This window comes from Dromiciops gliroides, chromosome 2, assembly GCF_019393635.1.
Source record: "Dromiciops gliroides isolate mDroGli1 chromosome 2, mDroGli1.pri, whole genome shotgun sequence".
Taxonomy (NCBI): domain Eukaryota; kingdom Metazoa; phylum Chordata; class Mammalia; order Microbiotheria; family Microbiotheriidae; genus Dromiciops; species Dromiciops gliroides.
The window spans coordinates 138,240,048-138,253,996 of NC_057862.1; the positions used below are offsets into that span (position 1 = coordinate 138,240,048).

At 41.4% G+C, this 13,949-nt stretch overlaps 1 protein-coding gene across 1 annotated transcript in view; it reads right to left on the bottom strand.

The window, feature by feature from the left end:
• The window catches only part of CHSY1 (chondroitin sulfate synthase 1), a 92,084-nt gene extending 81,589 nt beyond the window's left edge, over positions 1-10,495 (bottom strand). Inside the window, exon 1 of the mRNA XM_043986189.1 lies at positions 10,119-10,495. Within this exon, the coding sequence (XP_043842124.1) occupies positions 10,119-10,492 (374 nt within the window). The 5' untranslated portion in view covers positions 10,493-10,495. The remainder of the gene's footprint in view (positions 1-10,118) is intronic.
• Between the last annotated feature and the right edge of the window lie 3,454 nt (positions 10,496-13,949).

A 13,949-nucleotide genomic window follows, 5' to 3' on the forward strand; every position in this document is an offset into this window, starting at 1 on the left:
ATAGAATATCTATGGTATTCTAAGTATGGTTTTTCTAGTACTTACTCGAAACATGGTTATAATGACTGAGCAAAGTATAAAATTGTCAATATAATAGAAGTAACTCTGACTAACCAATAGTTTTTCTACTACCATACAATATAAGATTTATTAAATTACTTGTCAAGTAGTAGAGATGATAAGGGTTTCTGCTTTATTTTCTGTTTTAAATAAAACTTTTAAATTTTTATTTGTCTTACATTCTCCATAGAAGGGTTAAGAGAGATGGCAACTGAACTCATTAAATTCCCTCTTGAACTTGCCATTTCTTCCAAATGCCCTTTTTCTTTTGATGGTACCATTAACCTTCCAATTACCCAGGTTTGAAACTTCAGATTTATTTCTGACTCATCATTCTCTGTCACCTTCTATCTTTTTCCAAATCCTATGATTCTAGCTCCACAATATTGCTCACATTTGATCATTATATTTCTTCATACCACCACCATCCTAGTTCAGAAATCCCATCACCTCTTGCCTAGTCTACTGTAACAGCCTCCAAACTGGTCTCCTTGACTCTCATTTCTCCCCTCTTCAATTTATCTTTCACACAACTGCCAAAATGAATGTAGGAGAGGGCTGACCATGTCAATTTCCTACTCAAAAATGTTTATTGGCTATCAACTGCCTATAGGAAAAAATACAAATCCTTAACCTAGCATTTAGTCTTCTGAACCATCTGGTTCTCATTTCTATGCATTTGCCAAGGCCTCTTTACATTTCTGCTTGACTAAATTCATCTGTCCCTGAGCTCAGGTGCTCTACCTCCTTTATCAAAGCTTACCCTTGAACGTCCTCTTCTCCTCCCTCAAGTTTTCCTAGAGCACCTTTAATTATTCCTTTGCCTGGATTACATTCTAGTTTGCATTATACTTATTGTATAAACATCACTGTCTAGTATCATCAACTCATTGAGTGACAAATTGTGCTATTTTTCATCTTTTTATCTCCAGAATATGGCACTGTGCCAGGACACAAAGGTATGCCCTTATATGTCTGACTGAGCAGTCCAAGGTCTGGAAAAAGATACAAGTCCCTTTATGTTGGGGCTACTGGCCCTTTCAGCCATACTTCCTATACAAATCCTATTTGCTGGCAGCCCAACAACAAAGAAAGAGGAGTAGATAGATAGTGGAGCAAGTAAAAAGGCTGAGGGGGGAATAGTGACAAAGTCCCTTGAATCTCAATACCTTACTACAAGGTTTTTTAAAAAGTTCATTATGCTTTTGGAAAACAAATTCTGAGAATCTCTGTGACTGAAAGTTGTTTTAAAAAATTGGATGTTAGGTTGTTAATGAAAATGCAAATTTAAATTAAGATGTAACTGGTAGGCTTTTCGGGTTAATTCTGAGATGTGGCTAAAATAAGAAAAGTCCTTTTACTTTCTCTCCTTCAAAGGTCATAGGGCAAGGACTGTTTTGGGGGGGTTTTTTCTCCAAGATGGAGCACATTTTTATAATTTAAACTTTTCCCTTATTTAAAAAGTGAAGTCCATTCATTGATTGTGATTTATGAATTAAAAAAACAAACAGCCATCTGGCATGCACTAACTTCTCTAAAGTTCAAATCCAAGCAAATTTTACCGGATGATTTCTGCTGAGACCCATATACATCTGTAAAGCTTGCTAAATAACAAGATTCTACCAGTAATTTTTTATTCCCAGGAATATTTAATAAATACCCACAGCACATGAAAGAAACAATGTCCCCACCAGGGAAAGATATGCTAACAGAATTTTGACAAAAATAAATATTTCAGGGCAGCTAGGTGGTGCAGTGCATAGAGCACCAGCCCTGGAGTCAGGAGTACCTGAGTTCAAATCCAGCCTCAGACACTTAACACTTACTAGCTGTGTGACCCTGGGCAAGTCACTTAACCCCAATTGCCTCACTAAAAAAAAAAAAAAATTCTCTGCCATCCAATCAAAAGGCTGAAAAATCTACCCCAATGATTTTTCCAACCTTTTTCTAGGAAATGTGAAGAGAATGTTAGAAGGGAGATAATCCAATTTGTGAAAATACTATCAATTTTATATATGGCCCCAGAAATAACAGTGACACTGATTAGGTAATGATAATAGCCACAGTTCTTTAGAACTTTGCTTTAAATACATGCGTTAGTCCACATTCTCATCACATAACCATCCCATCTCCTTTTCTGAGCTTGCATCTACTGGATATTTTTTATACCATGAATAAAATTTCATAAACTCATTATTGATAACATGCTGCATCCTATTTACACTTACCATTTGTTTCTCTCCATTGCCCTTTGCAACAGACATCGCAGGTGAACAATGAATGAGCTAAGCCCAGAAATGGATGGGAGAAAGAACAGGCTGAATTCCATTTGTTTAAGTGTATAGTGCCATCAATGATCCTAAGGTGCTTACTGACACAAAAACCTATATTTTTAAATACACATATTCTTCCAGTGATGATATATGCTTGTAGATTATGGAAAATCTCAATGCCTGAAGAATCAAAACTGTGAAGGAAGGCACTATGGGTATTATTAAATTCACTTTATCAATGAGGAAACTGAGGATCAGAGTGGTCAAGTAAAGAAAGCCTGCCTGTGGTTACAATTCAAGCCAGGTCTCTGACCCAAACTTTATCACTTCTAACTATGCCAGTTTATGTGAAGGCTTGCTCTGAACTAAAATCATATTTGCATTTTTATATGTTTGAAAAGAAATGTTTTCTCTACTGAGACCAATTACTTCAACAAACTGTGCATGTGAGAAAATAGACTACTTTTCTCTCCAAAACAAAAATCCATCATTTTAATATCAATATTATTCTATAACACAACATAGCTAAGAATCACGGAATGTCACAACCTCTAAAGAATAAAAACTTTAGGTTACCCAAGAAGACAATGGAGTGTTATTTAAGGGGCGTAAGTAAGCTTTTGCATATTATTGATTATTAATTACATGAAATATATTGCATAAAAGATACTACCAAAAGATATCTGATCAAAAAAGGAAAGCAGCCTTGCTCTCATTACTATTCAGCAAAGACAAGGGGAAATGGAGGGATTTCCCATATAAAGTTAAGAAACCTAGAGGAAGTTTTGGGCATTGTGTAGACCCTTGTGGATAATGAATATGTGCAAGAGACACATAGGTTAAAAAAAAGTTCAACTAACTTCAACTTTTTAAAAGACACAAATAGAAAATAGAAGGTAGGTGAGAAAGCCACAACAAATTAACCTCACTTCCATTAAATGGGACTACTAGATTGGTATTCAGGGAAATGTTATAGACAGATAGAGTTTAGCCATAATTTAGCAAAGTAGATACCAAAGTCTCATGCTAGCTTTGGGGGAAAGTTGTGTGGGAAAGCTGTGGGATAGAAAATAATACACCTAAATGAAATCAGAACTGGTTGAATGACCAGACCCAAAGGGTAGTTAATAATACTTCAATTTAGAAGGAAGTCTCTACTGTAGTGCTCCAAAAATTTATGCTTAGTCCTAGACTGTTGAACATTTTTAATCAGTCACTAGGATAAAGGCATAGATGGTATATTATCAATTTTCAGATTACACAAAGCTGTTGGGTACAGCCTATAGTTTTCTCATATACAAAATTGGGACAATAATATATGCACAATCTGTACACTCAGATTTATTGTAAGGTAAATGACCTGGTAAACTGTAAAACACCATATAAATATGAGCCAATATTACTACCTACACAAGTCTTTTTGATCTGTTGATTCTACCACCTCCTGTCTCAAATACATACCCTTCTCTACTCATACCACAACCATTCTTATGGAGGGACCTCATCATCTCTTACCTGGACTTCTGCAACAGCCTAACTTATTTCCCTGAATCCTTTCTCTCCCCTCTCCAGTCAAGATTCCATTCATCTGCCAAATAGACACTGCTAAAGCACATGCTGGAAAATGTCACTCTTGCTCTAAAAGGTGTGACTCATTAAATGTCTCTGGGGAAAAGGGATTCTTAACATTTTTTGTTGTTTCATTAGCCCCTGGTGAAACCTATGGACCCATTTTCAGAATGTTTTAAAATGTATAAAATAATGTATAATGTATAAAATAAAAATACATAGGCTTACAAAAGAAACCAACTATGTGGGAATGCAGTTATCAAAATATCAAAAAGAAACAAGTTCAGGGACCCCAGGTTAAGAACCCCTTGTTCAGGGGCAGCTAGGTGGCACAGTGGATAAAGCACTGGCCCTGGATTCAAGAGGACCTGAGTTCAAATCCGGCCTCAGACATTTGACACTTACTAGCTGTGTGACCCTGGGCAAGTCACTTAACCCTCACTGCCTCACAAAATAAATAAATTTTTAAAAGAACCCCTTGTTCTAGGATAAAATACAAACTCCTCCATCTAGTATTTAAAAGCCCTTTACAACTTGACTCTAACCTGCCTTTCCAGCTTCACTGCAGGTCATTCTGTCAGGTGCTCACTGGTCTAAACATGCCCACTGGCTGCCATTCTGTGCACACCACGTGTCATCTCCTTCTCCAGGCTTTTGCATGGACCATCCTCCATCCCTGGAATGCTCTCTTTATCTCCGTCTCTTAAATCATCTCCATCCATCTCTATAGATCCTTTCAAAGTCCAGCTCAAGCACCACCTCCTTTCCTAATCCTTCTGCCTCACCTCCCACCCACACTTTAAAATCACTTTACATTCATCTTGTATATATTTTGTATTTACTTGTCTGCATACAAGTTGTTTACCACCAGAGGTGTATAAGCTCCTTGAAGAAAAGAATTGTTTGGTTTTTCTATCTATAACAGCAATTTCTAGCAAGTATGGATAGTTAAACAAATGCTTGTTGAACTGAAAGTCTAGGAAAGATATTAACAAGCAGAGAAGGGGGGAAAAGCCCAAAGACTATCTTCCTTTTTTTTCTCTCCTACCAAAGTCTTCAGATAATCCATAGCTGATAATCAGTGTAAGACATGAGGTATACCAATTTTCAGATTCAAGATTTCAAAAACTTTTCCCCTTTTACTTTAATGTTGTATCCCAACTTATGAAATGCATTTTGTTGATGTCTTTTATCTTTTGAGATTTAATTTTTATACCCTTTTTGAACTTTTTGTGGAGTATAACATCATCTGTGAGTCTAAACCTAGTTTCTGCCTAACTGCTTTTCTAGTTTTCCCAGTCATTCTTTTGGAGAGAAAAAATTCTTCTCTCAGTAATTCACATTGTTCAGTTTATCCACACTGCTATGTTTCTGACTATCAATTTCAGTTGTCAAAGCAAGTGATTGGACCAATAAGGATTTCTGACCACCCTCTGCCAGTAAGTAGAAAAATTACTCTGGTCAAGTCATGTACTACAAGATGTAATAAATCTAAGACCCAAATAAGTCTCCTAGAAAATACAGTAGACTCTAGGCCTTTTAGGACCTTCTGGGGATTGAGTCATCCAAATGGTCAAGTTTTCTGAATATAGTTGAGACTTTATTCAAGCAGCAGTTTCTTTTCTTTTCTTTTTTTATACAGTTTGGATAATCTTTTTAAAATGTATTATACACTTCCTTGTGAGCATAATGAATTTAACCTTTTCTTGATGACTCTAGGTCCATCCTTGTTAATACATGTTATTATAAACATCTTTCATTTGTACAGAAGCTTTGTAACAATTACATTTATCTCATTTAAGTTCATAGCACTACGAAGCAAGTAGTATGAGTACTTTATTGATTTAATAAATGAGAAAACTGAGCTTGGAGAGTTTAAATGTTATGCCCAAACTGTATCAGTAGTAGATAGCAAAGCTGAGAGAGATTCCAGGCTTTTCATTACACTACAACAGCCTCTCAGTGATTTTACAATATTGCCTCAGTGAGTACTGGGCTGTTGGCCCCAGGCTACCATACTCTAATTCTTAAGTTTACTCTTTCTAGTTTCCTATTCACTTGCTGTCAGACTATTGATTACATTTCACTGTACCTGCCTATAATGGCTCTCCCTTCTAATTTCCAGATAACTAAACTTTTTAAAATTATGTGTAAAGCAGGAGTAAGCAGAGAGCTTCTAAACATCAGAAGAAAAGCTTTTACTGTACTGACTTTGTGAGATCTATTTTGGATGCTCCAGTCAGGTTTTGTTTTTTGTTTTTGTTTTGCATCCTTGGTAAAGAAGGGAATAAGGCATAGTTTTTTTTAAAAAAAACCTTACACTGACCCTGTGTGACTGAAAAAAAAAAACACACCACTTCTCTGGGCCCTAGTCTCTTCATCTATAAAATGAGAGGACTAAACACAGTGATCTTCAAGTGTCTTTGCAACTCTATTGTTTGAGATGATTTTAAGGGTGTTACTGTAGATAGTAACTGTATACAGTAAGAGAGTCAGTATACACACTAACTTATACTGATACAGTTTCAAGTACATCCAGGTATACTAACGAAGCACCATCTTGGCTAGATCAAAAAGTTTAAGCCTAAATTTGCACCAAAATTAGTATTACTTCATTTAAGGACTGAACATTGACTTTCAACTTAAAAACAGTCTAACCTAACTCTAAGGTATAGATCAAATACAAAGTCCTCTGTTTGGTATTCAAAGTCCATACTCTAGGTCCCTTTCCCTCTCCCAACTCTGACCTTTCTAATCTTCTTATGACTTAGTCCCCTCCAAGTACCCCTCCATCAAGTGACACTGGCCTCCTAGCTGTTCTATGAATGAGATACTCTATGTCTGGGCCTCAGGGCCCCATGGTTCCAAATGCTCTCCCATTTCCTCTCCATCACCTGGCTTCCTACAAGTTCCAAATAAAAGTTTTCCTTCTACAAAAAACTTTTCCCAACCCCTCTTATTTTCAGCACCTTCACTCTGTTAATTATTTCCCATTTATCTTGTATATAGTTTATTTGTGCATATTTATTTGTTTGGTATCTCCTCCATTGGATTGATAATTCCTTGAGATCAGCGACTGTGTTTTGCCTTTCTTTGTAACCCCCAATGCTTAGCACAGTTCCTGGCACACAGTAGGCACTTAATAAATGTTTACTGAGTAACTAGTATATAACCACCAAATCCAAGTCAAGACAACCCTCTCGAGTTAAAAATTACCTGGTCAAATGACAATTCAGAATCAGTCAAAACTATCTTTAGATTAGGGAAATGTTAGGCTACATGGTGCCAAAGCCCAACCAGTGGAGAGAATTCACCTCACCAAGTCCTTTGAATCCTAATTGCTTTTCCAAAAGGGGAATAAGGGGCAAGTCCCAGAAAAGATTCTTTGTTTTGTTTTAAAGGAATGAAGGAAGATGAGTGGCAAGAGAAGGAAGGAAAAAAAGGATAGTAGTATCACCAAAAGAGTAATAATAAGACTGAAGGCCAAATGATTGATGTTTCTACCTTTCTCAAACAATAATTCCAAGAGTATCCATTAGAGGAGCATGGAAGACAAAGCATGAGGGTCAACATTAAGCCCCCAAAGTAAAGGGCATTGAGAAGTGAAGAATGAGGCAAAAACAATATGTGAAACATTATATCCCAGCCTCTAGGAAAATATTAACGATATTGATCAGACTTCAAAATAACACTGGATTTATTGTTGAGTCACACAACTAATAAGCTAACCACAGGGTGGTCAGATACTCTGGATATCATAAGCTGTATTCAAAAGATGGTTACCAAAAAGTGATAGTGAATTTATAGAATGGTTTTCATTTGAACATATGATATTTTTGCAACCACATTGAATAATTGACTTTCATATGTCCTTTTAAAGTATGCAAAGAATTTCACATACATTATTTCATTTGAGATTCACAACATTACTGTGAGACAGGACATGGATTATCATTCTTATTTTATAATTGAAGAAGCTAAAGTGGAGTAGTGGGCCTGTAGTCAGGAAGACACTAGTTCAAATCTTGTCTCGGCTACTACTTACTGTGTAATCCTGGCATCTGTCTCAGTTTCCTCAGCTGGCAAATGGGGATAATAATAGCATCTACTTCCCAGGGTTGTTGTTGAGCAAAAAGAGATATCAGTAAAGCACTTAGAATATGTGTGACACATACCTCATGCTTAATAAGTGCTTGGTTTTTTTCCTTCCTTCTTTCCTTGGACACAGGGATTAAATGACCTGCCCATCACATTTACTGTTACTGTCAAAGACAAAATTTGAATGTAGGCCTTCCTGGTTCTAAGTATAGCACTATGCCATGCTAAAAAATCTTATACTCATTTTATGATGGAGATGGGAGTAAAGTGATTTGTATATGGTAACAGGGAATCAATTTAATACACAATAGAGTAGTACTTCTAATGCTCAGACCAATCTACTATCCACTAAATGTTTCTTCAGCTTATCAGCCAATAACCATGCATGTTAAATCTGAACTCTGAATGTATGTAACATAATGGAAACTTTAAGATCAAATCCATATAGATAAAATCAGATCAGCATTAATAGTACTATTATAATTCCCCATTATCACTACAGTGTCTTCCTAACTCTTTTCTTCCAATCTGGTATATTCAGTCCCAGACTCCTTTTTAATCTTCACTACTATTTTCTGGGGGGGAAATGGAAACTGAGGCTAACGATGAGTCAGATGTGATATGGGGTCCAAAACAGACATTTACAATAAGATATAAATCCTAACTTAGCACCCTCATATTCTAGAAATTAATTTTTTTCTATGTATTTGAACTTTGGTGGTATACGCATATCAACTTTCCTGACATATGTCTTGAAGTCTCTCACATATAATCAATAAAACTTTTTAAAAGATTCAATTTCATGAAAATGGACTTATTATCTTTTCCTACTATCTAATTCAAGGCAAAATTAATTCAGTTTCAGCCATCATTCCAGAAAATCTCTTTTATAAGGCCTATTTAGCTAATACCTAGTGTTCATTCTGAATGTGAACCCATCTTTTTAAAAAATTCATACTGATTACTTCAATGGGTAATAACTACTCTTGACTTTATGAATTAATATTTAAAACATTCTTTCATTCTTAAGTACATAGATATTATGCCCTCCCATACACACCTAGTATTCTACTATACAAAGGTCTAAAATTTTCAAATTATATATGAATAGCTGAGTATTTACTGAAAGCCATTATTTTTTTAAATTGTATTTTGGTTACTAAAAAAACACAGTACCCCCCCACTCTGCCCCCCCCCCAAAAGACACTTAAGATTCCTATTCTATCATAAAGCTACAATAGATCTCTCCCTGCTCTCCTATTTATGGAAGTCCAGTTGCAATGATGGAAACCAGTCTTGATTTATTAGGATAGCTATCTTAACTGACAACAAACACACTTCTCTTTTGGCTGTTAGATGCCAGGAAGTTATAAGTGCTTCAGAAAATAGCAGCTGTGTTGGACAAATTCAGTTTGGAGTGGCATAATTCCTTGTAAGCATCCCTCAATTTTTAAGAGTCAAATGCTCATTCCAAGAGGTTCTCAAAGTTTAAATCGGGGATTCTTAACGGGGTGTGTGTGTGATGGACACTTCTCAGAATAATGCATTAAAATACTTTAAGGAATTGCTAAATTTCGATAAAGATTAGTAAAAATAAAGATGCATTTTTCCCCATCCAAATTCACAAACCTCTTTGAAAATCTATCCAAGGAAAAATGGCCCATAGACCCCAGATTAAGAACTCCTGGCCTAATTTTTTTAAAAATGCATGTACCTTTGTGTGCCTGTGGAAATCTAGAGAGGCTATCTGTCCAGATAAGCACAGTTGGAATCCCTCTAGCTTTGTCAAGAGAGGGTTACAGCTGTCAGGAAACCGGATAGTGTATCTATGCTGTGTACCATCCAAAGACCCTACCCACCATCCCCATCCCCCCCTTACCACCCCCATCCCCCCCTTACCACCCCCACCCCCAACACAAGAGAATGGCCAAAGCTCTCTCCAGGCTTAAGCAGGTCCCATCTGACAGAGAGAAACCGATTCAGAAGAACATTCCCCGCCTTCCCAAATCATCCAGAGGTTAGGGAAGAGACTGGAGCCGCTAGGGGCGAGGAGTGAAGATGAAATCGGATGCCCCGAGAACCTGCCCGGGATGCGGAGCCTATGCAGGCAACACTCACTTGTAGGCGGCCACGGCTCGGTTCTCCAGATACTTCTGGGCTGTCATGACTCCCACGAAGAGAAAGTTCTTGGCCCGGGGTAGGTCGTCGGGGTGGCCGCCAGCGGCCAGCTCCGGAGGCCAAAGCAGCGAGCCCCGGGAGTCCTCGCGCGCCCCGCCGAGCGATAGCACTGGGGGCTGCTGCTGCTGCTGCTGCGGTGGCAGATCCTGCAGCTGCTGCTGCTGCAGATGGCAGCCCTCCGGGCTAGCTTTGCGCCGGTGACCCGCTTTCTTCAGCTCCGAAGCGCGGGGCAGGATCAGTCTTGACGCCAGGATGAAGCCCAGGATGAGCCCTAGCAACACACTGAGCCAGGATCGGCGGCTTCTCCCAGCCATTCCCCAACCGCCCGCCGGCCGCACAGCCTCCCTCGCCCCCTGAAAAACAGCCACCTCCCCCGGGGGCAGCCTCCTCCGAGCCGGCCCGATCCCACTGCGCCGAACTGCTCGGCGCTGCGCTCCGCGGCTCCTGCCAGGGGCTCGCTCGCCGCAGTCCCTTGTCCGCTCCCTTCACCGGCCGGCGGGAGAGAGCTGGCCCGTCACGGCGCCCCGATCTGGGGAGGCCACCCTGTCTGTTCTAGCGGCCCCGGGCCGGGGACAGGCAGCGCGGCCGCGCCTGCGGCCGGCCCCGCATACCCATGGCTCCTCGGGGTCCTCCTAATCCGCCCGCAGGCCCCTCGCTCGCTCCGCGAGCACCGGTGCTTTGTTCTGCCCGCGTCCCCCCTCCCACCCCCGCCGCGGTCCTGCGCCTTTAAGAAGGGACCATGCCCGGCGCGCGGCGGCGGCGGCGCTGGAGGAGGAGGAGGAGGAGGAGGAAGAGGAGACTGCAAAGGGACCAAAGAGCGGCAGCGAGGGCTCCCGCTCCGCGTCTCGGGGCCGGAATGGCAGCGTGTCCAGCAGCGGGGATATCCCCTCACTGCCTCTCCCCTGCCCGTCGGACTGGCTGGGTTCCGCTAGGCTAGCGCTACCCCTGCCCTCGTAGTCGCCGGCGGCGCCGCCGCTGCTGCTGCACATCCTCCGGCTCAGCTCGCCATTGCAACAGGAGCCCCTCACGTCACGCACAGCGCGTTATGAAGCGGCTGCCGCGGCAGTGGTCCCGTGGCCTCGCTCGGGATCCGTCCTCGCTGCCCCATTGGCGCAAAAGTGAATGGGGGGCGGTTCACGTGGCCAAAGTTTGGCCAAAAATAAAAAAATAAAAAGAGAGACTGAGAGAAAAGAAACCTCCCTTGCCGAGTCCCCTCCTTCTTCCTCCTCCCTCCTACCCCCTCCCTCTTCCTGCTCCCGGCCCTAACATCCCCCCATCCCCGGCGCCCGCAGCTCTTGCCCCCAGCTCCGTTGCACCCCGAGCGAGGAGAGAATAGCAGCCCCCCGGAGCTCAGGGGGGAGGGCGACTAACGGTCTCGGGGCCGGAGGCGAAGCTGGGCGGGATTCAGCACCCGGGGCAGTGCCCGAGCCGCACCCTCCCCTCGGTCCAGCCCCAGAGCCCGTTATCCGCCCGGCCTGAGAGCCAAGCAGAGCCGAGCCGCGGCCGCTCAGCCAGGGCGTGCCGCCGCCGATGCCCCTCCGCGCCACACCCGCGCCCCGTCTAACCACTGCGGCCTCGCCTCCCTGGAAACCTGACGTGGAAAAGGAAAGGGAGGGGTCTGGCCCCGGCGAGGGGGGGCGGAGGGGAGCCTGGCCACGCTGAGGCCCCCCACCCCGCGACGGTGGAGCTGCCCACGTCTGCACTGGTCGGGCTCGGAGCTACGTCAGCCTTGCCTGGACGGCTGCTACCTGCGGGGCTGAACCGCCCCGTGTCGTCCCGGAGGCCCAGGGAGAAGGGCTTCTGCCAGTCTAGGGGAGCAAGGGACGTGGTTGTGTGCGTGTGGGGGTGGGGGGAGACAGACTGCCGGGTCGCTTGCTTTAGCACCAGAGGGAAAAGTGAAAACGGGTCTTCATGCTAAATAAAGCTTTATGCATAGAGTGGTTTTCCATTTCTTTTTTTCTTTTTTTAAAATGTCACTTTTTAAAATCCCTGGATCCTGCATCAATGCCTAGGCCTGCTACTCTTCAGGCAGCTAGCACCTGTTTCCTTGGAGGGGATTCCTCTCATGACTTGTTTGTTTTTATGTACCTCAAGGGTTTGAAAATTATTCTCTTCACCCTAATCTCTCTCTGATTAAGACTGGTCCTAAGGCAAAAATTGGGAGGGGGGGTGAGGGAGAAACATCCGCAATCTCCCATTTAAATCCAACCTCTCTTCCAGGGCAACCTATTAGACAAACTGAGCTTTATCACTTCCCTTATCGCCTTTTAGGTCAAACATCTTTCTTAACCTTTTTTTCTCTTCCCATATCCCTACCAAAATCTTTTTACAAAGAATCCAATAATCTACAAGGATCGATAAGCTTTATGTATGTTCCCTCCCAGGGTTGGTTGGTTGGTTGGTTTGTTCATTTGTGTTTTTTGTTTTTAAAATTTTCTTTGGGGGTGGGGAAGCCAAGAGAATGCATCCTGATAAAATTTCTGGAGATTGCTTGTCTGGGCCATGCAATAATATGGGAGTGGAATGGAGCTTTCCTGACACCTGTCAAATCACACAATATATCTACTCTACTATCTTTCCTCAGCGAAATCACAAACTACTGCACCCACCACTCTGACCAGGCAACTTGTCTCAATTCACTACCATTGCTCAGATTTGTGTATCAGTATTTTGGACTATGTTAATCAGCCGTGTCATTCTCCCTTCGCATTTCAAAGACCCTTTTAATTTAATGCCCTATTCATTCCAGCAAGCATTTATTCTATGACAAGGGCAGAGGGTTAAAATGGCCCTGCTTTCAAAGAGCTTATAGATGACGTCAATGATGATGATAAATATTACTTTTAATTACAATGAGACAGGGACTGGAACTTAGATTTCATTGGTGTAGAGAACTCAAATGAAGAAACTCCTACCAAGGCAGGTCAGCACTTTCTCTGCCATTTATAGTCTAATAGAGTTGCTTAGAACACTGAAAAGGTAAATGATTTGCACAGAATCACACATCCTGTACGTGTCAGAGGCAAGATTTTGAACCCAGATCATCTTGGTTTTAATGCCAGCTCTCTATTCACTAGACCATGTTTTGAGTTCTTTTAATTACAAGGTGGAAGTGTTTTCAGAAGTTGGTAGGGACCTTAGAGGTAATCTAATCCAACCCGTCATTTTTCAGATTATGAAATTGAAACTCATATGGGCTAATGACCCTCCTTGACAGCTCCACTATACTTCAGTATGGAAGTGTACAGAATGCTGAAGTTGGAATGAGAAGAGGCCCAAGTTTGTATTTTACCTCTGACATTTACTACCCCTGTGACTATAGGCACTTACTTTAACCTCTCACCCTCTTTTCTCATTTATAAAATGAAGGTAATAATGTCCTATGTACCTTACAAAGCTGTTGTGAGGTTCAAATAACAAAAGATACGTAAAGGGTTTTGCAAAATTTAAAGTTTTACATAAATGCCTACAACTGTTATTGAGACAACCCATTTACAAACAGTACTCTGGATTGCCAAAAGATAGGCTTTCTGTGAGAAAGTGCCTCTATTTATTTTTTAAATTTACATATGCAAAAAAAAAAAACACCTAAGAAGGTACATGAAGCTGTATTTAACTGCCAGCTTATCAGTATTCTCAAGCAAAAGTATCCTGGGGTGCAAAATAATATTTCCAGGACCAAGATAGGTGCCTTTCATTAAATAAAATTATTTGGAGAATAAAAGACAGAGAGTGAATAGTATACCTTGAGTCTTTTTTTTTTCAGTGATG